Here is a 27,757-nt window from a genome sequence, read left to right on the forward strand (position 1 = left end):
TACAGGAGAACCTAAGGAGCCAAATCTTTCACAGGTTTTGAAAGTCAGAGCTCAAGAGGGCAGGAAGCCACATTTTGCCCTTGGTAGAGCGTAGCCGCTGCAGGAATCCACCAAACCGAGGATTTGCATACATTTCCCTCGCTGCATGAGTTTCCCCTCACCGCTGCTCAGCCTGCAGCTCTCTGGGGAAATCTGCAGGCAGCGCGAGGCCACACACACACACAAACAGAAATCTGAGCTAAGAATAACAGTAGCACCAAGTTTTCCCATGAATAATATGCACCAATAATAAATCCTTCTGTATGAATTATTTCAACAGCTCACGGTAACGGTACGACCTGAAAAAGAACATAAGAAACACCACTATGAATCCTCTGTGAAAAAACAAACATCTTTATTCATTTGCATGATAAAAAGGAACTCATACACATCAAACTGCAGTACGTCTGTGGACCACACACACCCCCACACACCACACCACACACACACCACACCACCACACCACACCCACACCACACACCCACACCCACACCACACACACACACACCCCACACACACCACACACACACAACACACCCCCACCACACCCCCACACACACACCACACACAACACACACACACACACACACACACACACACACACACACACACACACACACACACACACACACACACACACACACACACACACACACACACACACCTGAAGAGACAACAATTTAGTTTTACCCAATCAATCCAACAGGAAGCACATGTACCACTGAAAGAGTGAAATGAAAAGACAAATATGGGGGGAAAAAAAGCTTAAAAAGTGGGCAGATTCCACTTCTTCAATCTGAAATTTCCAGGACACAAACGGACATTAATTCAGTCAAGAGACCGGCTGTAATTCAGCAGAATAACTTGTTCTTCTGACAGACTGCAGATAGTAAATATATGGTTTCCTGAACACACAAATACACATAAAAAAAACAAAAAAACACTCAAACCACTCTGCAAATACTGATCGATGTGATGAAACGTGATTCATACACTCATTCATTTAGTCGGTGCAGTGTTACGTCAGCCAAAAACCAGAGTGAAGTAGTGTCCCCTCACAGAAAAACACTCTGCAACCCTCCTAATTAGCATGTATAAGTGGTAAATGAACAATTGATAAATATCTATACCATACTAGAATATAGCTATAAGCAGAAATAACTGTCCATAGGTGTTTGACAATGTCAAGAACCGTAAATTCTCAAATCAAGCATTTGAACTCTCATTTTTCATGGAAGGGAAAAATATCAAATATTATGATGCTGCAGGTACAGGATCAGAGGAAAAACAAGGTTCAAGACCCTTGGTGGAAGAAGAGCAGTCTGCTATCATAGCCTACTAACAGATGTCTATAACATTTTGAACAGAATGTATTATACCAGTCTGATCTCATGAAATGGCGCAAATTCTTATGCCATTATTGGAGTGTTATCAAGACCCATACTCGGTTTTTTAGCGCGTTTATCAACGCCTTTTGGCCTTCATTGACTTTCATTATTTTGCAATTGTGTAAAAATTTAAAATCTGTGCAGGGACGTTGGTCCGGGGTGGGGGGGTGGGGGAAATGGGTAAAACCCAAAACTTACACTTAGGAGACCAGGGTTTGTGTCCCATTTCCTAAACTCAACAGGTGCTTTCTTCTCGTGATAACACGTCAAGAGGCGGTAATACACCAAGTCGCGATAATACACCAAGAGGCGATAATACACCAAAGTGGTGATAACACACCAAGAGGCGATAATACACCAAGTGGCGATAACACACCAAAGTTGTGATAACACACCAAGAGGCGATAATACACCAAGAGGCGATAATACACCAAGAGGCGATAATACACCAAGGTGGCGATAACACACCAAGGTGGCGATAACACACCAAGGTGGCGATAACACACCAAGGTGGCGATAACACACCAAGTGGCGATAACACACCAAGGTGGCGATAACACACCAAGGTGGCGATAACACACCAAGTGGCGATAACACACCAAGTGGCGTGTACGTTTACGTACGCTGTGTAGAGCCTAGACATATGCGCGGATAGCTGAAAATGCGTAACGATAACACGCCACTTGGCTTAAGAAGGTAGGCGTGTACGTTTACGCCAAGTCATGATGTCATGTGGTATACCACCTTACATTCTTGGCTCTTTTTAAAATAATATTCCCGTTTTATTTTGTGGTGTTGTTACCGTACGTCTGGGCCTCGTGCTGATGCCGGACTTTTACTAAAAACACCAAAACAAGACTTTACCTGCTAGCAACTTTAATAAAAACCAGTTCTAATTTCACAAAGCAGACTCACTACGGTTTTGTGTATTGCACTCTAGAAATGCAAGTAGCTGGGAAAGAAATTTAATTAGATCTAGTAAAAATAAACGGATTTTTAAACATTGTATTCAGGAACCATCTGATCAAATGCATAGAATACATAATTGGGATGTTTTTTCTTGTTTTGTTTGCACTTAACGCATCACTGTAAGAATCTGCGTACTGTATGAGTGTTTCAGATTGAAGAGTATGCTGAATTGGTGAATATTTTCTCATTAACACCTAATGAAACCTGATCCGAGGCAACTTTTAACAGTAAAAACCCACAGGGCTGTTATCAACTCGTTCACGCAAACTCAATATCTAAAAACGCTGAAAAATATGCAAACCCTTTACATTTTTCATCAAAAAATATAATTAGGCATGTATATATACATTATTATTTCATTATCTGTAAACGTTAGGGTCTTAAAAAAATGCACTGACCTTGATAAAAGTGGAGCTCTAAAATGAGAAAAATGCAATCAAACGATGTAACTCCTTAGTGATTGATGGATGTAAAATAAATAGAGATAAGTTAAAACATATGTACAAAATGAACAAAGCACTCAGTAGTTAAAAAAACACAAAAAACAGGCTAAATTCTGGCGAGTGTTTTTGTGTCATTTGTACCGTAGCTTGAAATTGCTCTTTACCAAACCGCGGCTCAGCCCACGGTTGTCACGGAAACAGCGGTTGACAGTCATATACCGTTTCGGCCGTTCAGTCACGTTTAACCAAAACTGTTTTTTGTTTTTTTTAGCATCGTCGCTCCTCCTCGAGGCGTTGGACGGATCTAGTAGTGCAGCTTGTAGTGTTAATACCCCCTTTCATTTCAATATCAGAAAAACAAAATGGAGGACTCCATTTCCCAGGTATCCTCAGTCAGTCAGTTTTGGGGTTGTGGCACCCTGGCTGGATTATCAGTGGTTGTTGGTGGAGGGAGGAGACGAGATAAGGCCTGGGCTGGTTGAAGTGTGTGTGTGTGTGTGTGTGTGTGTGTGTGTGTGTGTGTGGTTGAACATCCGGGCTACATCTGCTCCACCGGTGCTCCCTCTTCTTTGGGCGGAGGCTCTAAGTGAATGGGTGTGACACTGGCGGGTTTCTTCACACTGGCCGTGAGACAAAGAGATGGACAGACAGGAGGACAGAGGGTGGACAGGCAGCGGTGGAAGGACAAGGAAAGAGAAAGATTGTGACATTTTGAGCTGGGTTTTGCTGCTGGGGGGGGGGGGGGGGTGTCATCTTTTCATTTATCGTTCTGAGACATGTTATATTTTGCCTACAGTAAGGCAGAAATAACAAAAACAAATACAAAGATGTTTGTCGTACTACGGTGTATTAGGGACATTGTAAATAAAAACCGTTTTTATTTACAAAGCTGTAAAATGGGGTAATTTTCACAGAAACAACTCAGAATATCCGAGATTAAAGTGGTACATTTACAAGAAAGTACTTAAAAAATTACGACACATGAATAGAAAAGACACATGAATATTCTGAGATAATAAAGTCCTAAATGTGTGAAAAAAAAAAAAAAAAAAAAAGTTTTATGTGCCCTGCTCATTTGAACTGCCCGTGGATGTATCCTTGAAATCTGTCCACTGCTACCTTGTGAAGTTTTTTTTTTTTTTCCTCCATTCTTCCATTTTTCAAGTGTCTGAGTGTGCAGATTCACTTTAAATGTGATCAATGCAGCTGTCTGTTACACCTGCGCCTCGAAGAAAGCTTGGCACAACATGAAAGTCTTCCAAGTATTTATTACTCAGATTTCTGGGAAGAATTTAGCTTCATGGCTGCATTCCCTACGCAGCCGATGTAAAAAGGTTTTAGCCTGGCACCTTGGAAGACCAGAAGCTGTACACTGTCAGAGGCCTCAAAAGCCAATGCTGCCCATCAACCTGCAGAGCTAATGACAGCCACACTGCTACGGGCCGAGCCTTATTACACAAGCTCAGTGCTGCACAGATAACTAGCTATCAACAAAAAAAAAAAAAGTGCTTTGGGCAACATGACTTCACATGTTATCAGGTTATTGAACCCTATTCAACATACTCTTTAGGCAGCCAGTTATTTCATGTATCCAGGATACTTTTGGAAATTACCCCCATATCATCACATACCCTTCACCATACATTCAGATTGGCATCGTATGGTGAAGGGTGTGTGATGATGTGGGGGATATGGGCAAATGACGCAATTTACATGACGCGGACTACTTGCTGGTTATGGAGCAGGAGGGAGGAGTTGAGCTGGAGGCCAGGAGGGGAAGATGGGCAGCGACTTGACCACCACAGCCGACCCCCCATTGGGAGGGCGTTGCGGATAAGGGTCGAAACACCCAATAAAAGGACGGGTACGGCCTGATGACATCATCCCCTCCTGGCCAAGGCTACATTCACTTAAGGCGAATGAAGGTGAGAAGCATTTCCTGATGTATTTGTAATCCAGGAGGCAACACAGTGACTTGAGAAAGTTTACACAGCCATGCTAAAGTTGATTAAAAAGAGGAAAAAAAACCATCTTTTGGAAATTGATCTGAATGCCTTAATTAAAATAAATTAGGAAAATCCAACCTTTTAAGGGCACCAATTTTCGGAATAATGTATTGTAAAAGGATAAATGTTCTTCCTTAAAATAGAGGGGGCATAAGTACACACCCCCCTATGTTAAATTCCTATAGAAGGAGGCCGATTTATATTTTTAAAGGCCAGTTATTTCATGTCTCCAGGATACTTTTGGAAACTACCCCCATATGATCACATACCCTTCACCATACATAGAGATTGGCATGGTGTGGTGAAGGGTATGTGATGATGTGGGGGATTTGGGCAAATGACGCAATTTACATGACGCAGACTACAGCACCTTAAAGTAGAATTTGAGTTTACTCACGAGTAGGGGGAGATCGGCACGGCGACCACCAGGACATGATTCCTCTTCCTGAAGAGCCGCCACATTCCTCTGTGGTATCCCCGAACATCCAGGTCCCAAACATGGAGGCACTGAGCAGAAAACGGAGAAAGACAAGAACGCTTTCAATTACGCTGTTCTCTATGGCGAGGATCGTTCCATGAGACAAAAAAAAAGAAAAAAAAAAAGAAAAAAAACATACTTGTCAATGATTTTTGTTCCTTTGACAAAGATACGTTGAAGAGACAATATTGGGCCATGGGTTAGGGGCCATGGCCATGATATACAGCCATAATGATAAATAATGCAGTCCTGAATGGAACGACCCGGGAGGAATTACAAAAGGGTTTTAACATTAAAAACTAGACCTGCAGTCTGCCGCGGCCACAATGCAAGTATGACAAAATCTAGAGCTATCAACATGTAGACGGTAAATGAGCAAGTAGATTATGATATCAAATTTACTAAATTCAATTGCTTAATTTCAGAAATCCTTTCCTAGTAGGAGTTTATGGGCTGAAACAGGGGTCGTCAACGGTTTTTAAGCCAAGGATCCCTCAAATGAAAGATGAAGCAGGGACCCCCTATTACATATATTGTATAAAATTAAGATGCATATTAAACTGGGCCTACAATAATGTACGGCGGCCTAAAGCCTTTATGCATACCTCATTTGCATAGAATACTACTCAAATAGTCTAATAATTGCTAGCATGATTTTGTAAATCTTTCAAAGTGTTCATATTATGCTTTTTGGCTTTTCCCCCTTCCTGTATTGTGTTATATATCATATTTGTGCATGTTATTGGTTTACAAAAGGGAAAAAGCTCAAAGTCCTCCCCCCCAATTAGGATTTACCATCTCCAACAGAAAACACTGTTTACAAACAGCTCTGTTGTAGTCCAGCCTTTACTTCCGTAATGAACGTGTGTCATTTTGTAACACACGTTATAATGCTCGCCTAGCTGCTACTGTGGCACGCCCTCCTACTCTGCTTCTGACTGGCTAGTAGTCCTTACCTAGGTACTGTCAGGGCCCTCATACTCTGCTTCTGACTGGCTAGTAGTCCTTACCTAGGTACTGTCAGGGCCCTCATACTCTGCTTCTGACTGGCTAGTAGTCCTTACCTAGGTACTGTCAGGACCCTCATACTCTGCTTCTGACTGGCTAGTAGTCCTTACCTAGGTACTGTCAGGGCCCTTATACTCTGCTTCTGACTGGCTAGTAGTCCTTACCTAGGTACTGTCAGGGCCCTCATACTCTGCTTCTGACTGGCTAGTAGTCCTTACCTAGGTACTGTCAGGGCCCTCATACTCTGCTTCTGACTGGCTAGTAGTCCTTACCTAGGTACTGTCAGGGCCCTTATACTCTGCTTCTGACTGGCTAGTAGTCCTTACCTTTTTTCTTTTCTTTCTGAAGATTAAGCCACATAAACCTACTCAGGTACAACCTCTAAAAACAATTATGAACCTGAAAATGAGCAGAATATGAGCACTTTAATGTTAAACATACATGTGACACAGTGGATCCTTAGGATTAACCGTATCTAGTGGCTACATTACTTACATTATGGGCAAGTAAGCAGTGGGGATTTTTTTTATTTGCTAATAATATGTTGGATTCAGGTTAAGACTTTTTAATATTTGAAACAAATTCCCCAAAAAAAAATCAACTCTGAAGACCCCCTGTTCAAGATCCCTGGGTTAAAATATCCACCAACATGGACACCTTTTAAAAAGACCCCCAGCAAGTCCTCCTGCTCTGACTGAGTACCTTGGCGAGCTCTGTCCAGGTGGATGTATCCACCTCGGTCTCCATCCTTATGAACATGACGTAGGTCTTCCCCTCCGAGTCTGGCAGGAACGAGTCCTCACACGGGTTCTTGGTGTGGTCCAGCACCTGCGCTTCCCTGGGAACAAACACACACACACACACCTTACTAATGTGACCTAAACCATCTGCAGGATCAGTGAGTCTCATGTATCTCACTTACTTCAGCAGGCTTTGGATCTCCACTTCATAAGCGTCTCTCTTTAAGCTGTGAAGAACAAGAACATCCAGACTGTCACTTTTTGACAATTTCGATCCACAAGCAGGTCAAGAACTCTTGATATGAAAAACCTCTGAAGAGAAATCACGTAACGCCCGTGTACACACCCGTCAACGTTCCTCAGCTGCACATTGGGAACAGTGTTGAACTTGTGTTTCTTGAAGTATACCTCCTATGAGACCGAAAAGAAAAACAGTTTCACTACAAATAAAGACTTCAAATAGCTGATGATAGAATAAATGATCAGAAAACATCACAACACATGTATGTTATCTGCTACGTGGCTGATAAAGACAATGTCCATTGTCAAAAAATATACAGTATGATTTTGGGGGGAATCTAGTTGTACTGTAATACAGCTTTACACGGAGCCCCGAAGGTGACATGAAGGAAAAAAATTAAACTAAAGATCTCCAACAAACAATAAGCATAAGGTTTACATCAGCAATTAAAATACAATGTTCATAATAATACTTCACATTGGCATGTACTAATTAGTAATGCTAATCAAAACAAACAATGGATGTATTTAGACAACCCAAGAGATGTACTCATTACGTCATGCTACTAGCTAGCACCGCTAGCTAGCCATCCTCTACTGGTGCCCCTGATGGATGTGCTGGGAGTGATTATTGTACATTGGGATGCGAGCCCACTTACCTTGTGTCTGTGTGTGGTTAGCTAGCGGCGCTAGCTAGCTACTAAGGGTATTAAGGTTAGCTAGCTACTAAGGGTATTAAGGTTAGCTAGCTACTAAGGGTATTAAGGTTAGCTAGCTACTAAGGGTATTAAGGTTAGCTAGCTACTAAGTGAGTAACTAAGTAAGTTGTTTGTTTGTTTGTTTGTTTGTTTGTTAAGCTGTGAATGGACTGGCCCCAACATATATCTAGAACTTGGCCTAATTTATAGGCCAGCGTGGTCACTGAGGTCCGAGAGCCAGCTCCAGCTTGTGGTCCCCAAGACAAGACTTAAAACTCGGGGGGACAGGGCCTTTTCTGTGGTTGGACCTAAACTCTGGAACGCTCCGCCCCCCCATGTCCAAACAGCCCCTCAATGTCCCAACAGCCCCTCCATGTCCCAACAGCCCCAACAGCCCCTCCATGTCCCAACAGCCCCAACAGCCCCTCCATGTCCCAACAGCCCCAACAGCCCCTCCATGTCCCAACAGCCCCTCCATGTCCCAACAGCCCCAACAGCCCCTCCATGTCCAAACAGCCCCTCCATGTCCCAACAGCCCCTCCATGTCCCAACAGCCCCTCCATGTCCCAACAGCCCCTCCATGTCCCAACAGCCCCTCCATGTCCCAACAGCCCCAACAGCCCCTCCATGTCCCAACAGTTGACTGTTTTAAGTCTCGTTTGAAGACACATTTTTATCCTTTGGCTTTTAACTCCATGTGAGTTGTGTGGTCCTCTGATGTTTCTTATTATTTTATTGTATTTTAGTATTTATTCATTTTATCTATTTTTTAATTTTTTAAACCACTATGCTCTTAATTTGTTTTTACAATATTTTATCCTAATTGTTTTGTATGTTTGAGTTTTCTGTGCAACACTTTGGTAACTTTGTGTTTAAATAAAGTGGAAAGTGGATAAGTAATACGTTTATTTTGATAAGCATTACAAATTAAAAACATGCCTACGTGAAGTGTTATAAACAACCTGCTGTTGACTGTTGATGTCAATTACTGCAGGCTAACCTTAGTAGCAGGTTAGCTATTTATAATGGAGTAAAATGGAGCATTTTAGAACAAAAGCTCTCTCAGATCTTACATGGAAATATCCGTTCATGTTGAGGCCGATGATGCCAAAGTGGTACGAGCGGGACACGTCGGGGATGATGCACTCTCGGCCTTTCCTCTGCTCTGGCATTCGCATCCACATGTCCCAGTCCCACAGCTACACAAAAACAAACACACAATAAAACCACAGTTCATAACATCTTCAACACAATCTCACACACATTGAAGGACCATTGGGTGGTTCTCGACTAAAGAAATTCTTAGTTGACTAACACTTATGTGATTTTGTAGACTAATCGATTAGTTGATTTAATCGACAGAGCTGTGCGCTTTGAGAGGTGGTTGAGACTAGAAAAGCAAAATATAAATAACCATCTGTAAAACTGAGTTTCTAAACAATTAATCCTGCAAAAACACCACTTTAAATCTTGTGTCCACCAGAAATGTGCTTAGAAGTTTGTTGGAAATGAGTAAATGAGCATGAATAAGTATAAAAAATGACTTATCAACTAAAGAAATCTTAGTCGACTAATCAGCTAAGAGGGGACAGCCCTATACTTTATGCAAACTTTCTACACACACTGTTAACAATTTTCTGTTAACAATATTAGTCTAATTTCCACTAGTTTCAGTTGATTCTATGAAAATACACTTGCAGATAATTAAAATATGTTGTGGATAGATAATCGATCCCATTTATTTAACTTTTTGTCATCATGAGTCCAAAAGACCAACATGAAACACCAAAATTCCCATAATAGTCAACATCTTTTTGCAGTATCACACATACCAACATGACATGACTTTGCATAAACATACAAGCCAACTTTCTTAAGACAAGTGGCGTGTCATCTGTGTCATCAACCCCCCCGATCAACCTCCCGAAGCGGATTTTCGCCGTTTCATACTGCAATCGCAAGGTAATGTAACTCAATAAAGGCCAAACAGCATTGATATACAAGCCAAAAAGCGAGTATGCGTCTCGATAACCCGCCAATTATGGCACACAAATTGCTGCATCATACATACGCCATTTCATGACATCAGTCTGCACATACATTAAGTTTAGATGCATTCATATATGTTTTGGCTACTTAGAGGCAGAGCATTAAGCGGTCAAACAATATTTGACAAACTGTCATCCTTCTGTATGGGTCGCCTCCACCTAATGAATGGAAGTCCAATATTGAGACTCCTTTTAGCTCTGGTTTGGTCTCCACCAACTACTAATAAAAAAAAAAACCTGTCCCTTTAGCCGCTAAATGCTCCCCTTACTTCACCAGCTAGTCTCCAACTTTACCAACAAAAGTAAATAAATGAATAGATAAATACCAGCAATACAAGGTTAACAAATGACTGATCATTTTTTTGAAGAAATGAACTGAAACTAAAGCCAGACTGGAGGGTTGGAAATCAATCTGGTGGGATTTGGAAAACTATCATCTGGCATGTCAAATGTGCACAATCCTACAGGTGTGGGAAAACATCCCAACACACTGGTTAGGGTTCTTATATACTACACCTTTTCAGGTGTTGGCCACTTTGGCTCTAGTTCGTCCTTGTAGAGGCTCTTCTTCAGCACCCATCCCAGGCCAGGCATGCTCTCCACTCTGTACAGCAGGGCCGGGTCCTCCGCTGTGTGCTCATAGCCCTGTACAACAACAACAACAACAACAACAACAACAACAACAACAACAGCTGTCAGTGACACATGCCACGTTTCTGTAGGAGTCAAGTCGTCCTGCAGGTCAATCAGTGAGTACAAAATGAATGAGGCTATATCAGGGCAGGTGAATGAAACAAAGAGTAAGAAATAGACAGTAGGAGACTTGTTCAGATGTTCTGTGTTTAGGATAAAGACATCCTGTGGTGTCTTCCACTGTGGACAATGTTACGTTACATTAAGTCAAGTCTTAAAACCTTCAGGAGATGTTTAGATATTCTGATGTCAGTCATCTCAACCTGTCTAACACCAAGCCATTGAGTGTGATTTTGCTCCTGTTAGTTACTGACTGTGGGCTATTTTTCACTCTTATCTGCAAGTCTTGCATCTCAGATTAACACAAGCACAACCATGGAAAGAAGCAGGAACAGCTTCTTAAAGCTATTTTAACATATATTTAAAAAATGTACATGTACAATGCAACTTTTCTATCCAGTTAAGTGTTTTTGGCTGAACTTTGGATCTTTTTTACAAAAAGTCAGCAGGTTCCACCACGACGCATGTACAGACTGTAGGAATTTTGAGAATCTGACGAACAATACTTTTTTCAGTGAGTGTTTTTTCCTTTGACAATCTTTTAAACAAAACATGTTTTTCAAACCCGCCGGCTGTCTTTGGGGTTAGGAGGGTTAACAGCTAAATGAAAAAAACAAACCACTGCATCTAAACTGAAATGTCTTAGGTCGTCATGCTTGTTGCCGTCTGAACTAGGCTACACATGTATAAGACAATTTGGGATGATGATGTGGCGGCTTTAGGACAGACGGCAGGCGGAGCGTGAGAAGGTGAAGCAGTCACCTGGTCATTCCAGGCTGAGATACAGTACAGGCTGTCATCCTCATCCAACAGGTGGACGGTCTGACTCAGGAAACTGCAGCAGAAACAGAAAAGCAACATCAGTACAGACAAAAGCAGCTAAATAGGCGTTATAAAATATAAAAACAAATCGTATAAAAACAGAAGTGACAGTAAAAAATATTACGACTATTAAATACTTTCTAAAGCCTTTTTTAGGAGACAAAATATTAAGAAATGAATCAGTTCTTGAGCAAATCAAGCAGGAAGCTACCAGTGGACAGATGGCTAAGTGACCTTCTTTAAAACCTAAATCACAGAAAGGTTATAGTTTGTTGAGAGGGGCAAGCTTAAGATACATATGTTACAAACTTAATACATATATACCAAACGTACATACAGTACAGGCTAAAAGGTTGGTTACACCTCATTCAATGAGTTTCCTTTATTTTTAATGACTGTGTACATTGTAGCTTCTCACTGAAGGCATCAAAACTATGAATGAACACATGTGGAATTATGTACTTCTGTATATACCTATATACCTATACCCCCCCCCCCCCCCCCCTTTGACGCTAACCCTACGCTTTGCACGCCACTGCATAGGGTAGGGTGTCCCGTTTCTTTTGGGAATCAGTGGTAGTTGTAAAACAGTCTTCCAGATTCAAACAGAGTGTTTTCAAATGTAGACTCCAAACAGAGTGATGGATGAAACTTCCCACAACACTTTACGGACTGAGGTGGTGTAGCATTCAACATGGCTACTAGTGCTGGACAGAAGCCACCTTTGCAAAACTGGAAAAAGTTTTAAATCCATTGAAATATCTTAGTTTAATGGGGATGTAAAAGGAATATGTACTGGGATCATAAATAAACACATTCCTGTAAACCATTTGTGAGTGTCAGTGATGTTACAGTTATGTCCATGTTTTCGGTGTCAAAGTTTGAAAAATAATAACCCAGCAGCAAATATCTCTGCATTCCCACTCTCATCTGATATCTGATGCCTAATGTCTGGTTACTTAAAACAAGGTGTTCCATTTCAACTACTCTACTACTACACGGCCAAAAAATAAGTAGACACCTGAACATTACAAGCCCGTGTGATAGTTGAACACTGGGCATTAAAAAGCCATTTGATCCAATTAATGCTGCTGTAACAGCTGCAACTCTTTCTGCCAGATGTTCAACCTGCTGCTGGGTTTTGCTCCCATTCAGACACAAGAGCAACGGGGAGGTCCAGCACTGATGTTGGTGATCCGCTCCCCCCCCTCCCCCAAAGGTGTTGGATGGGGTGAGGTTGTGGCACCGGGCTGAACACACAAGTTCTTCCACACCAGACTTCTTCTTTGTGGCACTGGCTTTGTGCACAGGGGGTATGTCATGTTAAGCATTAAGATTTATGTTCCCTGGGACCAGGTTTCCTCCGGACTCATTAGTAGACAGGTGTGCCTGGACCCCGCAGCTACACTGTGTGCAGCAGGCCAGTAGAAGGTCAGTGCATTTGTTTTTGTAATAGACTGAATTGGCTGAAGAAAACCAGCAATCAAAGTAAATTGAAGAAATTATGAGCCAATAATTAATTAAAAATTAGGGGTGGGAATCACCAGACGCCTCCCGATACCATATCATCACGATACTTATGCCAGGGTACGATATTATTGCGATTTTAATCATATTGCAATATATTTCAATTGATAACCTTTTTTCCAACTTCTAATTGTTCAAAATTTCAAATGATGTCCCCAAAAGGGAACTTCGTCAACATCTGTTTCATCTAAAAAGAAACATTTCTGTTTGTTTATCTCACTTCAATTGTATTGCTGCAAAATGGGATAGTCAAGCAGACAAACTGACATATATAATAAAAAGATCAATATTTGGCACCTGTGTGTCGATACAGTATTGCCACTAAAAATATTGCACTACTATGCTGTATCAATTCCGCCCCCCACCCCTATTAAAAATGTGTTTGTATAAATTGAAATGGGGACATTGCGAGGACTCCCAAACACCCAGGAAGAGCAGAGCTTATCGCGGTAAACACAATAACAGGCTCGTTGACAGGAGGGCATGTTGTGGTTTTTCAGTGCTCTCTAACAGAGCCTGAAGCTCGATTCAGAGAGCAAAACTGGCACTTAAGCCAGAAGTGAGTGCTTCTGAACTATTTGAAGTCGACGCATCAAAGGGGCCGGGTCAGCCCGGGGGGGTCGGGGGAGGATATGAGCTTCTACAGGCGCAAAACACACAGTTCAAAGCCGAGTCTGTCCAACAAGGGAAGCCTGGAGTTTCTCGCAGAGCGGATAGCAGCTTCATCACTGTGGAGCTACAGCCACCTAGTGGTGACTCTGGCCGCTGAGAGGGTTCACGGGCCTTCATTGGTGAAGCTGTGTGGTCCAGATCCTGGTTCTAAACCTTCATCATGGCAGCTATTGGCTCAATAAAAACCCAAACTGGTTTATTATAGCTTATGTCCACATTACATTACCAAAAATGCATAAACCTCCTCTTCTGTCCCTGATGAATTAATGAATTTACATAGCAGCAGTGAATGGCTTCTGTACTCTGTGTAAATCACTTACTTTTGGTCTTATGACTCATAACTATAATGCTAAGCATGGATCACTTGGTCACAAAAGAATTCTCACAAGTAACAGACTCCATAAATGAGTGTCAGTCTCATAAAGGAAGATGCATAAACACCTTTGTCTTACGTCTTTACAATATTGGGGGGAAAAGACCAAATCAAATTAATTTACTCAAATGATCAGCTGATTCATATAAGCATATATTTTAGATTTTATTCTTATTCTAGATCATTAAGAAAACAAGCATAAAGTTTTAAAAACAACAACAAACCATTGCTGCGTAATAGGAATAGAACTCAACTATCTTGCAAAATCTGCTGATCCGTTTTCTCAATAAGTCATTTTCTCTATAAAATGCCAGATCCAACTACATAAAAAAAAATAAAAACTCTATACGCTCTCCTCACGTATGAACTAATTACTCAGGAACCTTTAGTTGTGTTTTTGCAGGATGGAGGACGAACCTGAAGAAGTCGATGGAGATATCCAGGTCTTCTTCTAGGACGATGGCGTAGTTGGCCTCCTGATGAAAAAAACAAAACACATGGTTAGATCCACTGTATTCAGTGCAACTCCCAAGCAGAGTGATAACTGACAGTTTTAATTAAGGAATAAACTGACTAATATTACGATTAAATAAGAACAAAAGCAATTGCTCCTAATTCAAACTTCATACTGTACATCTCACTACGTTAACCCTTGTGCTGTCTTCACTTTCGGGACCCTTTCGTATCCCTCGGGTCTTATTTGGGATTTTAAAAACAATTATGAACATAAAATGTTACTTCATAATCCATTAACAAATATTGTCTTTATCTCAATTTCAAACAGCTGAGATAACATATGTGTTTAGGGAATGCATCAGTCTCTACTAGAACACTATTAAACATGGAAGTGGGGTTCGCTTTTTTTTCTTCATAAGGTTATAATTCATGTTCAAAATCTACTATGTGATTATTCTTATCTTAGAAAAAGTGGTCATATGCAGAATAATTTTCTGAATTGAGTCGGGAATACATATTTATCACAAAAAATAAGGCAAGGTCATTGATTTTCAGGTAGAAAAAAAATGTAACTTGTATCATATTTCTTCTTCTAAAAATTTGAAATGGGTCATTTTGACCCGAATACGATACAAGGGTTAAAAGAGGGACTTCTGTTATTTGGCTTGACAAAGTACTCACTGGGTGAAGGTTGAAGGTTGCAGTCAGACTCGCCTTGTAGTGCTGCGGCAGAGTGCAGAGATTCACAGAAGAGTTAAAAAAGTTATTTTTGCTTGAAGACTCAGTTACTTTAATAATTTGAAATAGGGCTGAACGTGACAATATTCACATGATATGACAGCTCTGAGTTATGCACACAGTGGAAACATGAACCCCAGGTGAAATGGCTCCAATTACTTAGTAAAGTGTCTTGGTTTTTATAACTGAAAATCTGTGATATGAATTAGGTGTTAACCCTTAACCCTTGTGTTGTTTTCCCGTTACCCATGAAAAAAAAAAACTTTTCGGACGCTTCCCCCCCCCCCCCCCCCCAACATTATTATAGCTTTTTCCAACATTATTATAGCTTTTTTCAACATTATTATAGCTTTTTTCAACATTATTATAGCTTTTTTTAACATTTTTGTCACTTTTTTAAATGTTGTGGGTGCTTTTCTTGATGTTTTTTCTTAAGTTTTTTTTATATTTTTAAGGTTGACATTTTCAGAACTTATTTCAATGGCCCATTTTTTGTGACAATTTTTTTTTTTAAACTTAAAAAACGGGGTCAACTTGACTGAAGGACAACATGAGGGTTAAAAAAGGTCCAGTGTGTAACGTTTTTAGTTGTTCATTATCAAAAAAAAAAAAAAATCATGTTGCCCGTTCACAAACGTGTCCTTTTTCATGAATATTTAACACCACCATCAATTCAAAGTATTGCTTTTGGCTTGAAATTTTGGAAAAAGTTGATGTGACACTTCCATTTCATTCTTTTGTTTCTTTGTAACCTTTTCTGATTTTATTGTTTTCTATGTTTACTCTTTCTATTGTATGTTGTGATTTTACTCATTTTGTTAAGCACTTTGGATACCTGCTGGTAATTGTAAAGTGCTATATAAATAAATTTTGATTGATTGATTGATTGAAATTTTACATTTCCATTTGCATAAACTGGGGGTAGACGCTCCATATTCATGCGCCATCTTTAAATACGTTAGCCGGTAAGGGACATACTGGTCCGCCTTTTGCTTTTTTGCTGTCACATGACAAAACTCACATGTGCTGCTAACGCTGCTAACAGTTATCGTCGCTTCCCGGCAAGTTTGAAGAAGGAAACATGGCTAACGTCAACAATTATTGAGAAGAAATGTTACAGTTAATAAAAATTAAACTAATAGACGTGATGGCCGGAGGTAAAGCTGGATGAAGACGTGGATGACATCTTGGCTTTTTGAAGCGTGAAGAAGCTGTAATACGTACTTTGAACTGTACGGCGCGGGAGAGTTGATTGGGATACATGATCTCATAGATGGGAGAAATTCCCCCCCACTGGACATTTAAATGAAAAGCTAACTGTTTTAACCCTTGTGTTGTCTTCCCGTCAAAAGTTGAAAATAAACACTTTTGTTGACACGTTTTTAACTTTTTTTTAACGTTTTTGTCCTATTTTTTCAACGTTTGTCACCGTTTTGACGTTTTCAACACTACGTTACACTAACTTATTAACTTTAGTTTTATAGTTATTTTTCGGAATTTATGGTCAATAAAGCTCATTTATAGGAAATTATGTTATATTAAAGGAATGGATGTTGATGATAATCACAGACTGGAATATGTCAACTTTTACTCAATACTATTTCAACAACACTTCAATTTGTTTTTTTCAAATGCTATTAAAATTGAGTAAGACCCAAAATTAATGAAAGTAGAGATTTGTACATGCCAAAGAGCGTTGGGTGGAATCAATCATGTTATTTTGGGGAATTAAAAAGAACATTGATATAGGACAACATGAGGACAACATGAGGGTTAGTGCTTAAATGAGGAGCTAGCGGTTCGTTTACCTGGGACACTCTGGCATTCTTGATGCTGATGGGTGTGTGCTGAACTCCCTTCAGTCCAAACAGCTCGACGACATCCATCGGCTCCTGGGACAAAGAAAACACAAAAACAACACAGAAATGTATGAGTGGTAGAGTGGTTGAACAAGCTAAGCAGGGGAATACAATCCATTTGAAACCTTTTTAACCTAATCTTACTTATTAACTAATCTCACTCACATTTTACTTAGTTATTATTGTAGCTATGTTACTTTGTTTACATTATACACTCATTGACATGCTCTTTTTTTTACTCTTATTTTACCTAGAATGTGAGTGTGAGCAACTTAATAATTTCCCTTAGTGGATCAATAACGTATTCTGATGATGATGATGATGATGATGATGATGATGATGATGATGATGATGATGATGATTCTGAATAATATGCAACAGGAAGGAAAACTTACCAGATAATCAGAAACAGAAATACTTTATTGATCCCCGAAGGGAAACTCTGTGTTGCAGTTGGACAAATAGTATAAATACCAGAGTAGGAATATAAATAAAGAAATATAAGGAGTGGGGATATGTACGGTGTTTACATAGTTAAAGGAATGTTATTATACAGTATTTACATAATTAACATAATAAGGGGTTGCAATAATGAAAAGTAATAATATAATAATAATAATAATAGTAGCAGTTGAGTATTGCCCACATTTCAGGCCAGTGTTATTGCATTTAATATCAATATTAAATGATAAACTGATCAGGGAGTGTTACCACAGGCTGAAACTATCTTGTGAACAGTGAGTTACTAGATGCAAGAGATAAAGATAACCTTACATAGTTATGGATGGATGGATGGATGGATAGATGGATACATAGATATTGATCCCAAACAATGGGAAACTACGGTGTTACAGCAGCACACGTACATTAGTCACACAACCCAGAATATAAATATAAATGACATACTACTGAGGTATTAAACCTCAAAATGGTGGCGGGGGAAAGCTGTCCGTTCCTCAGACTCACAAACACTTAAACACTAAGAGTTGGGATTGGCTGTCCGGACTCCAAACAACATCGAAACATCCAATTTTTTTATATTTTAAATTCCTCTGTGGTGGCTTGTGTTTACACAACATTTAAAATTTGAGAATTATTATTGTTAAAAATGTAAAAAAAAAAAGAAAAAAAAAGGGTTTTATTTCTAAAAGTAAGGTATCAAATAGAGTACAGTTTTTGAATCAGCACTGAAACTCGGGTATTGAATCAACTGTTATTTAAAAAAAAAAAAAAATTCAAATAATACCCACCCCTGAAAATTGAATCCCCCCCCCCCCAGGATTATTTTGCGTTGCCCATCGCCACATTTCTGAAAACCAAACCAAAGTACACAAAAGTATTTGGACAGAGACATCCACATACTATTGGCCGTACAGTTTAAAATCAATTATTTTTTATATTGTCCATAACATCAAGAGTGGGTAAGAAAATGAAGTATTCAAAATGAGGACAAAACACTCAGTGGATGTTATGTGAGATAAAAAGAAAGAAAGAAGTCAACAGCTGGTACCTCGTAATATCCATCGATGAAGACGGTGATCACCTGCGGGTTGACGCCATGAGCTGAAAGAAGCGACCTCAGCATCCTGAAGACAGACGACAAGCGGTCGTACATGTTGTTTTATGCACAAGACCAAAATAAAAGCAATTTACTCTTGGTATGACAATGCAATTTGTTCCAATTTAACAAAAAAGAAGGACATCTGGATATTTATATTAATGCCAAATGTGTTTCTGAGGGAGGGGCTGCCATCGTCTATCCTGCTTTCAAAATATCAGCTAATTGCAGCAGTTACTGTGTTTATATACACACTGGTTGTTTTCTGGGCAACAAATTAAAAATGTCAAGTAGAGCGGAAACAATTTACTGTCTGTGAGACTCATTTATCTTCCTTTCTTTGAGGGTAAAACACAAAGATGCAGAATTTAACATTTATCTATGAAATATCAACAAATAAGTACAAATATTTTTATAGATGCAATTACAAATCAAGGTGGCGCAACCTCCACTTAACTTTGTGTGTGGAAGGAAATGAGAAACATAGAAATCCTGCTTTACAATCCTTTGGATTATTAATATTAATAGTTTCCAGATCTCACCTGTAGAGGTAGTTGGGTCTGTTTCCTGCGATGACGGCCACTGGGACACTGAAGACGTTATTGTTGGGCAGCTGAAGAAAGAAAGTAGAAGAGAGTCAAACAAACTGACATTTTAAAGTCTTAATACAGAGTGTTTTTTCCACAACCAGTGACCTGGCTGTGTTCAAACCAATAAGCCTCAAACATAAAGCTTCTAGATGATTAATACACTAAATGGTAAATTCTCTCCACCATATAGCGTGACCATGCTTTTGGGCGGTCATTGAGGCTCTGCCTAAAACTCGGGTATTTTGCACAGCTGTTTGTAACATAGAAATAAAATAGAGTATTGATCACTTTATTTATAGTTTATAGCTGACATAACCAGCTGAATTCTCTATTGGCCTTGTTATGCAGCAACACCATCAGCAGCTGATTTGAGTAAAGCTGAGACAGGCCGGTTGAGGATTTTAAGATTAATGCCCTGTTGATATCTTCCATAACAGATGCAGATCTACACATTTCAGTTCTCCAGCAGCAATTTTTTAGGTCTCAATGTAAGTGAAGGTGGACAAAATACAATATGTGTGTTGGAGCCATTACAACACTTTGTTTTGTTTTGTTTAGTTTAAATATCATGTATAATTCTGCAATTTTATGTTTGAGCACTGGGTGGCGCATTGCCTTGGAAGGCATAAAGGTAATCAGCCCCATGCTGCCTTTCTTTAAATGAATGCTCATTTCTTTAAATTTCTTATGCTGCACTGTGACTTTTATTCTTGTTTTATGTGTCCTAATGTTTCTATTTTGTTTTAAACTGTCTATTCATGTGTTTTATCGGTTTTTAATGCTTATGATTTTTAACTGTTTGTACCTGTGTTTTATTTGTTTAACTGATTTTGTGTAAAGCACTTTGAATTGCCCTCTTGCTGAAATGTGCTCTACAAATAAAGCTGCCTTGCCTTGCCAGGTATACAGGTGAGTGGAGAAACGGGGAAGCAGACAGATTTTCACCGCGTTAGTGCGTGTCAGTGTCGTATCAGTTTTGTGTCAGTCGCGTTAAGGTTTGACTTTGACAAAGGGAAAATAAATGGGTGAGCAAGTTCTCCCCTGATCCCACCGCATTGGCCTAACGTAGGAGTTGATAAGAGACTCAACAATGTGCATTCCAAAAATGTCAAACTAAACGTTTAAAAAAAAACTTTCTAGTTATAACATACAATGCCAAAAATTAACTACATTTGAGAGGTCCTTACCAAAAAGCCTTCTCATGCAATGATGTTAAAAAGCTACTGTATGTTAGACTCAAAAATCCAAACCATGGCAGGCTCAGCTCCTGAGTTACTTTTTAGGTTCTTCTATCCTTCTCTATTACGTTCAGCTCAGTGAAACAAACACGTAACAGTAACGAGTGCTGCTGCGTGTCTCACAGGGTCGGGGTTGAACTCGATGGGCGCTGGGTCTTTGCAGCTGCAGATGCTTCCGTATCCTTCCACTTTGCTGCAGAAGAGCTTCCTCCTCCTGTTCAGCTCGGTGTCTGCCCAGTGGCACTCCGCCTCTGCAGGACGGACCATCACATTAAGTTTGTTAGACGTCTTGATCAGGTGCCAGCAGTTGTTGCTTTAGATTTAAGACATGAGATTATACAATACAATATTCCACATTTTTACAGCCTGGATCTTTTGGTTGTGTACATCACAACATGATCAATAAGACATTTTCCAAAAATGTTAGAAGTGCTTGTAACCTTCTGAGGCGGTGAGCTGCACCTCGGTCTTCAGCAGCACCGGGTCTCCCCAGGTGGACAGAGCTGGAGACTTTGAGTGCTTCTCTCCATACACCTGACCTGGAACCCAAAACACAAAGTCTGCAGGTCAACACATGTGATCTCAAAAAGCAAAAGTGATGAGTAAAATTAACAAATTCTAAATTTTGTGTTTTCCATAAATTTTGGAAGACGTGTTTTTGGCGGGGGTGTTTAGGTGTCCTTTAGGATGTTACGTTCAAATCAGCTGTGGACTAAGAAAGCTCTTCAGTGAAGTCAGTGGAGTTTCTGGACAGACACGTTGCTATTGAGGTTTCATGGGATTGTATGTCGCATTGGGTACCACAAAAAACACTCTGTTCTCCTCCATTGTGTCGGAGTGGAAGCAGAAGTTGGAGTTCTTAAAACATCAGCCAATAAAATGACAAGACACAACTGGTATAAGTGACTGTGTAATGGCTAAACCCAAAGCCAGTGGAGGGAGTTAAGTCAAAGTCTGCTCTTCTACCTCCTTTCTTCACCACCAGAGTCCACATGTCCCTCCAGCTGAGGTTGAGGGACACCTGGCTGCCCAGACTCTTGAGCAGGTTCTTAGCAGCGTCCTTCAGGTGGAACGTGCCCTCATCCTGCAGAACAGAAAACACATTTTGTTTAGATGTGTCTCCCGTGAGTATGATGCATGCAAATTTGCACAAATTACTAATGTCTGAGACACAAGACGTGCACTCTAGATTAGTAGGAGTACAGTGGAAACTTAACCATCTGGCTAACACTTGCCCATTTACAGAAATGTTGATTAATGCGCATTGTTCAAATAAACAAATCTTAAAATCACTGAGACATTGGCAGAGGCTGACCTTTATGGTGAAGATGAGGACTCGGCCCCAGGTCACCATGTTGAGGAAGAGGATCATGGCTTCATCCTCGTGAGGAGAGTAGGTGTCAAATATCCTTTTGGCCATCACATGACCCTGAGACACACAGACAGTGACGGAATAATCTAACCTTTCTGATTTAACCTCTTCAATTAAAAGAAAAGAAAAAAAGTCTTTTTGCACGTGTGTGGAGGTTTGTCTTGCCACAAGTTTGACTCAAACTTGCAGCACTTTGCTGAATGTCATCACCCCCGCCCCCCCTCTCCCCTTTCGTGTCTTCATCTGTCCTGTGGAAATAAAGGCCTAAACTTGCCCCGCCCCCAAAAAAAGAAAAACATTCTTTCTTCCATTAACCGTATTCTAAACAGCGGTCAAGTGAGCTGAGAGTGAATGTGAGAAAGGGAGCTGTGCTGTCAGGAACAAAGCCATAAATCAGATTTAAATAAAAAAAAAAAAGATTGATTGAGAGTGAGTGAGAGAGAAGTTGCCACATTCGGTTTAAATTCAGACCTTCATCCTGTCGCTGTGTTAAAAAGGTGCAACAGACGCAGGACAGACACACAGTGATAGAACGGGCTGCACACCCTGCACACTGTTATTGGCTGGGGCTTACACACCCACATGGGGCCCAAAGGGTATATACACTCACCGGCCACTTTATTAGGTACCCCATGCTAGTAACGGGTTGGACCCCCTTTTGCCTTCAGAACTGCCTCAATTCTTCGTGGCATAGATTCAACAAGGTGCTGGAAGCATTCCTCAGGGAGTTTGGTCCATATTGACATGATGGCATCACACAGTTGCCGCAGATTTGTCGGCTGCACATCCATGATGCGAATCTCCCGTTCCACCACATCCCAAAGATGCTCTATTGGATTGAGATCTGGTGACTGTGGAGGCCATTTGAGTACAGCGAACTCATTGTCATGTTCAAGAAACCAGTCTGTGATGATTCCAGCTTTATGACATGGCGCATTATCCTGCTGAAAGTAGCCATCAGAAGTTGGGTACATTATGGTCATAAAGGGATGGACATGGTCAGCAACAATACTCAGGTAGGCTGTGGCGTTGCAACGATGCTCAATTGGTACCAAGGGGCCCAAAGAGTGCCAAGAAAATATTCCCCACACCATGACACCACCACCACCAGCCTGAACCGTTGATACAAGGCAGGATGGATCCATGCTTTCATGTTGTAGACGCCAAATTCTGACCCTACCATCCGACAGAAATCGAGACTCATCAGACCAGGCAAAGTTTTTCCAATCTTCTATTGTCCAATTTCGATGAGCTTGGGCAAATTGTAGTCTCAGTTTCCTGTTCTTAGCTGAAAGGAGTGGCACCCGATGTGGTCTTCTGCTGCTGTAGCCCATCTGCCTCAAAGTTGGACGTACTGTGCGTTCAGAGATGCTCTTCTGCCCACCTTGGTTGTAACGGGTGGTTATTTGAGTCACTGTTGCCCTTCTATCAGCTCGAACCAGTCTGGCCATTCTCCTCTGACCTCTGGCATCAACAAGGCATTTCTGCCCACAGAACTGCCGCTCACTGGATGTTTTTTCTTTTTCGGACCATTCTCTGTAAACCCTAGAGATGGTTGTGCGTGAAAATCCCAGTAGATTAGCAGTTTCTGAAATACTCAGACCAGCCCTTCTGGCACCAACAATCATGCCACGTTCAAAGTCACTCAAATCACCTTTCTTCCCCATACTGATGCTCGGTTTGAACTGCAGGAGATTCTCTTGACCATGTCTACATGCCTAAATGCACTGAGTTGCCGCCATGTGATTGGCTGCTTAGAAATTAAGTGTTAACGAGCAGTTGGACAGGTGTACCTAATAAAGTGGCCGGTGAGTGTATATATATATATATATATATTTTTTTTAAACATCCCCATACACTTCTAGTGGGTCTTAAGTAATGACTGTGAGGGATTACTTATGTATTAATCCAAATTTTATTTTGGTTTTATAATAAAAGCATTTGAGGAACTAAATTAACTGCAAAATGCTGTCGTTTCATATTAAACCACATTCAGATATATTAGCAACACAGCCTAACACGGGACGTTTTGGGTAAAGCAGTATTATATGGAAAGGAAAGTCATTTTCTAACATTTAACATAAAGTATACACAGTAAATGCTTACGGTTGCCTGGTTGAGAACTATCACATGGATGCCTCTGCCCTGCTCCCGCATATCATCCTCCAACACCTGCAGGAGATGAGCACAATAAAGTTACGCTCTGTCGGCCATTTTACACTCTTGTCCCGAAGCAACGACACCTCATTCTTCACTCACGGTGGTGCCGTCCACTGCCATGTAGACCTTGGAGCGGCTGGAGTACACCTCAATGTCCAGGACCTTGCGTCCATTAGCCGGCCTGCGTGGCGTCTCCATGTTGGGGATTGTGTCCTCTTAAAAAAAATAAAAATAAAAAGAGCATTATAGCAAGATTGTGCGAAGCCATGGTGAGGTGCAACACCTTTTCACAACACTGTGTCGTATAGTTACTCAATTCTTCTTCTCAAACACACATTGCAGACACAGACATCTTTAAGTTTCCAAGGATACCAAATATCTTCCGCAGTGTTTTTAGGAAATTATGCCCAAGACATCTGGAATCCTGTTTTTAACTATTTCACTCTGTGTGAACATCACAAAGCTTCAATAAGGATTTAATACCAGCTGATTTTTAGGCCTTTATTGAGAGGACAGCTGAAGAATGAAAGGAGAGAGAGAGATCACCACCAACGCTGTTGCTTGGCAATAATAAAGTATCTTTCCATCTCAAATCAAATTTTGCTCTGGGAACTTAAAGGCCGCCCCCTTCAGATTTCCCCTGCAGGTCTTACTGGAATGACAATTGTGATGTTATGATCCAACTGGAGAGGGGGTGAGGTCCTGCTTGGGCCAAAGGGCATAAAAGCACAATTTACTTGATTAATTAACAGATTTCCTTCCCTCCGCGTACGGTATGTTAAGTTTTATCGCCGCGTTTTCAATGTACGCTAAAATTAACAGAAGAGCAGGCTGATCCAGCTGAAGGGGGGGGGGGGGGGGGGGGGGGGGGCAGTAGCACGCCAGCTAAATCAATTATTAACTTAATGCATTGTACCATTCTAGAAAGAATCGCAATGCATCCAAGAATTGATTGATTTTCCCACCCCTATAACTTTTGCAGTTATTCCTCATCAAAATCTGCACTGCCCTTCACAAACTTTCCCTTTTAATGAAGATTCACCACCACCAATTTCAAAAAGCGGAAAATTCCGTAGAGCACCATCCCGCGGGGGGAAGGGGAGAGATGAATGTTAGGAAATAAGAGGCTGCTACGGTGGTTAGCTTTGCCAGAAGGCAGCGGGCGATCAGACCGGCCGGAGAGGCCTCAAAGCATCTGGCCACCGGGAAAATTCCTGACTCTCGATTGCCACTTTGCCTCACGCACGTATTCAAAAATCCAAGTTCCAGGAACAAGAGTCTTCTTCGCAGAGAAAAAAAAAAGGATATTGGAAAAAGCTAAAAACCGGCTTTGTGACGCGTGAAGGCTGAGAGTAGATTGTGATATAAGATCTCAATGCTCGATGGGAGAAATTCCTACACATTGGACCTTTAACCGGGGAATGTTACATTTCTAGAAACAGGCCTATACACTACTGCCCACCAAGGTTTGCTATCAAAAGCAGTGTGTAAGTGTATTTAAAAAAAAGGTCAAAGTGTATTTCTATAGCACATTTACAAACAGTCACTACTGCCCCAAAGTGCTGTACAATTATAGATTACATAAGAAAAAAGCACAACAAGTACCCGGAAAAACCATCTCAAACAGAATATGCCAAAAACAACAAAAATAAGGTTGAAGGTCACTATTTCCAAGTTTGATAGTTCTGTGAAGCATGAGTATATGCGGCCAAAATAAATGTCACAGTCCTAGTTTAACCTATTGCTATATCTCGGAGAGGCTGTGCTAGTCTGAACGTTGAGGAACCAATGACAGGAACAGGATGCACAGGAACAGGTTTCTCACCATATTCTTGTACGGCTGCATCTTCATTGGCTACTCTTCTTGTGTCCAAGATGAGTTTGATGTTGACTATGACTGTTATCAGCAGAAACAGCACAGCGCCAGCCTGTGGACCAGAAAACAAATACACTATGAAATCTTGGGTTATTTCATTTCTAGTCAGGGTTTTCTTAGTTCTGTTTGACATGTGCGTATCAAAGCATGCATTAGCTGTTCTAACTAATCCTGCACACTGTTGTCTGCACAACGCTCCAAAGACAGAATTTAGAAACTGCACACACTGCTCTGTGATCCAAATGTTCAACCTGCATTCTCCTCTTTGCCATGTCAACCATCCTTTCCCATCTAGAGTACGTTAGTGTCAGTTCTGGGAATATTTTGTTTAACCCTCGTGTTGTCTTCCTGTACACCAACATTTAGTTTTTCTGAGTCAAAATTATAAGTTAAAACCTCCTTGAGACACTTTCGTCACTTATCCCAAAGTTCTTTGATTTATTTTTGGACATTTTGTTGTTGTTTTGAAGCTTTCTCCGACATTTGCTGTTACTTTTTTCGTGTATTCCAACTTTTCCCAAAGTTCTCTCACTTTTTACCATGTCTTTGTCAATTATTTCTGAAGTTTTTTTTGGACGTTTTTGTTGTTTTCCCCACTATATTTGTCAGTTTTTTCAATGTTCTTAAATGGTTTTTCTTCTTAAAATGCTATGAAATTAAATAAAAACACCCAAATTCAATGACAACAGTGAACCGATCAGTTATTTAACCTGTGAGGAGCGTTGTGTGGAACCATCCACGTTATTTTATCTTTTACAATTTGGTTGAAGGAAACCCAAATGTCTGATTTAGAAACTTTTTGAAAATGGGTCAAATTTGACCCCGAGGACAACAGGAGAGCTAAAGGGCAGCACGTGCAGTGTTGCAAACATAAAGCCAGAGGAAACTCCTCAGGTCTGCTGCTGCAACACAAACCAACACCAGTTTTAAGCAAAGCTTCATCTTCACTGACAGTTTTTTTAATTATTATTATTTACCTGACAGAACCGACGCAGGCTCCTCTTGTTGGTTAGCTTGTATTTCCAGGTGAGGTACAAGCTTCTTTGTTGGCGGGGGATGAAAGGCTTGGCTCGGGGATTGGGGGTCCAGGTCTCCATCCCGGACACCGACAGACCGACCGACTCAGAGCTCAGACCCTCCGCCTGCCCTCCTCCACCTCCTCCGGCCGGGTCATGCACTGCTCCTCAACACCACCACCGACGAGACACGGCTGGCTGTCACATCGTCATCTGTACAAATGACACAAATAAAGCACGACACGGGTCAGAAATAAAGTTAGCCCATCATCACTAAGTTCAGCTAACGCTAGCTAGCTGCTAGCTGAGTAGTTCAACGCCAGCCAAGTAGCTAGGCAACGCTATTTCTAGCTCACTATGTAGCTCAGTTAGACACTCCAGCTGTCACTTTGCTAAGGTATTAACGTTACTACTCACAGGTTGGTCAGTGAAGCTTGCATTGTTGTTTTATTCTCGCAGCCAGCAGCAGCAAAATCCAGAAAAGTCGCTTGTAACTGATGCGTCGGGGATTTGTGTCGCAGCTCAAACGACGTCACTAATCTGGTACCTTTGGGTTTTTATCACGGTTGGAAAACCATCGTACAGGCGCATTAGCGCCACCTGCTGGACTGGAGTTGTGGCGCAGTACATTTCCATTTAACCCTTGTGTTGTCTTCCTGTTAACCAGGACCTTGTTCTTCCAGGTCAAAA

At 40.8% G+C, this 27,757-nt stretch overlaps 1 protein-coding gene across 2 annotated transcripts; it reads right to left on the bottom strand.

Annotated features, from left to right (window-relative positions):
* On the bottom strand, window positions 1-27,600 carry pomgnt1 (protein O-linked mannose N-acetylglucosaminyltransferase 1 (beta 1,2-)). 2 transcript variants are annotated; one of them, XM_032526315.1, is made up of 22 exons: window positions 27,485-27,600; window positions 27,029-27,280; window positions 26,001-26,103; window positions 24,275-24,390; window positions 24,122-24,187; window positions 21,959-22,072; window positions 21,610-21,727; window positions 21,084-21,182; window positions 20,767-20,894; window positions 19,358-19,428; window positions 18,768-18,843; window positions 17,207-17,290; window positions 15,342-15,383; window positions 14,622-14,680; window positions 11,573-11,645; window positions 10,574-10,702; window positions 9,083-9,208; window positions 7,418-7,482; window positions 7,254-7,298; window positions 7,034-7,169; window positions 5,243-5,352; window positions 1-192 (listed from the first exon to the last, which is right to left on the bottom strand). In XM_032526315.1, the coding sequence occupies exons 2-22, from the start codon at window positions 27,146-27,148 to the stop codon at window positions 168-170; spliced, it is 1,905 nt and encodes a 634-aa protein (XP_032382206.1). In that variant the 5' UTR covers window positions 27,149-27,280; window positions 27,485-27,600; the 3' UTR covers window positions 1-167. The 2 variants fall into 2 exon arrangements, with proteins under 2 accessions (XP_032382206.1, XP_032382205.1); XM_032526314.1 differs by lacking the exon at window positions 1-192 and adding an exon at window positions 1,534-3,459.
* Window positions 27,601-27,757: the final 157 nt, after the last annotated feature.

The sequence above is a fragment of the Etheostoma spectabile genome, chromosome 9 (assembly GCF_008692095.1).
Source record: "Etheostoma spectabile isolate EspeVRDwgs_2016 chromosome 9, UIUC_Espe_1.0, whole genome shotgun sequence".
Taxonomy (NCBI): domain Eukaryota; kingdom Metazoa; phylum Chordata; class Actinopteri; order Perciformes; family Percidae; genus Etheostoma; species Etheostoma spectabile.

Bases quoted from the DNA above. Each gene is read 5' to 3' on its own strand.
- pomgnt1 (XM_032526314.1), bottom strand. From the start codon at position 27,148: ATGGAGACCTGGACCCCCAATCCCCGAGCCAAGCCTTTCATCCCCCGC. The intron at 22,073-24,121 runs GTAAGCATTTAC...TGTGTGTCTCAG, and splicing joins TAGTTCTCAACCAGGCAACC to GGTCATGTGATGGCCAAAAG. The intron at 7,170-7,253 runs GTAAGTGAGATA...GTTTGTTCCCAG, and splicing joins GAGATCCAAAGCCTGCTGAA to GGAAGCGCAGGTGCTGGACC.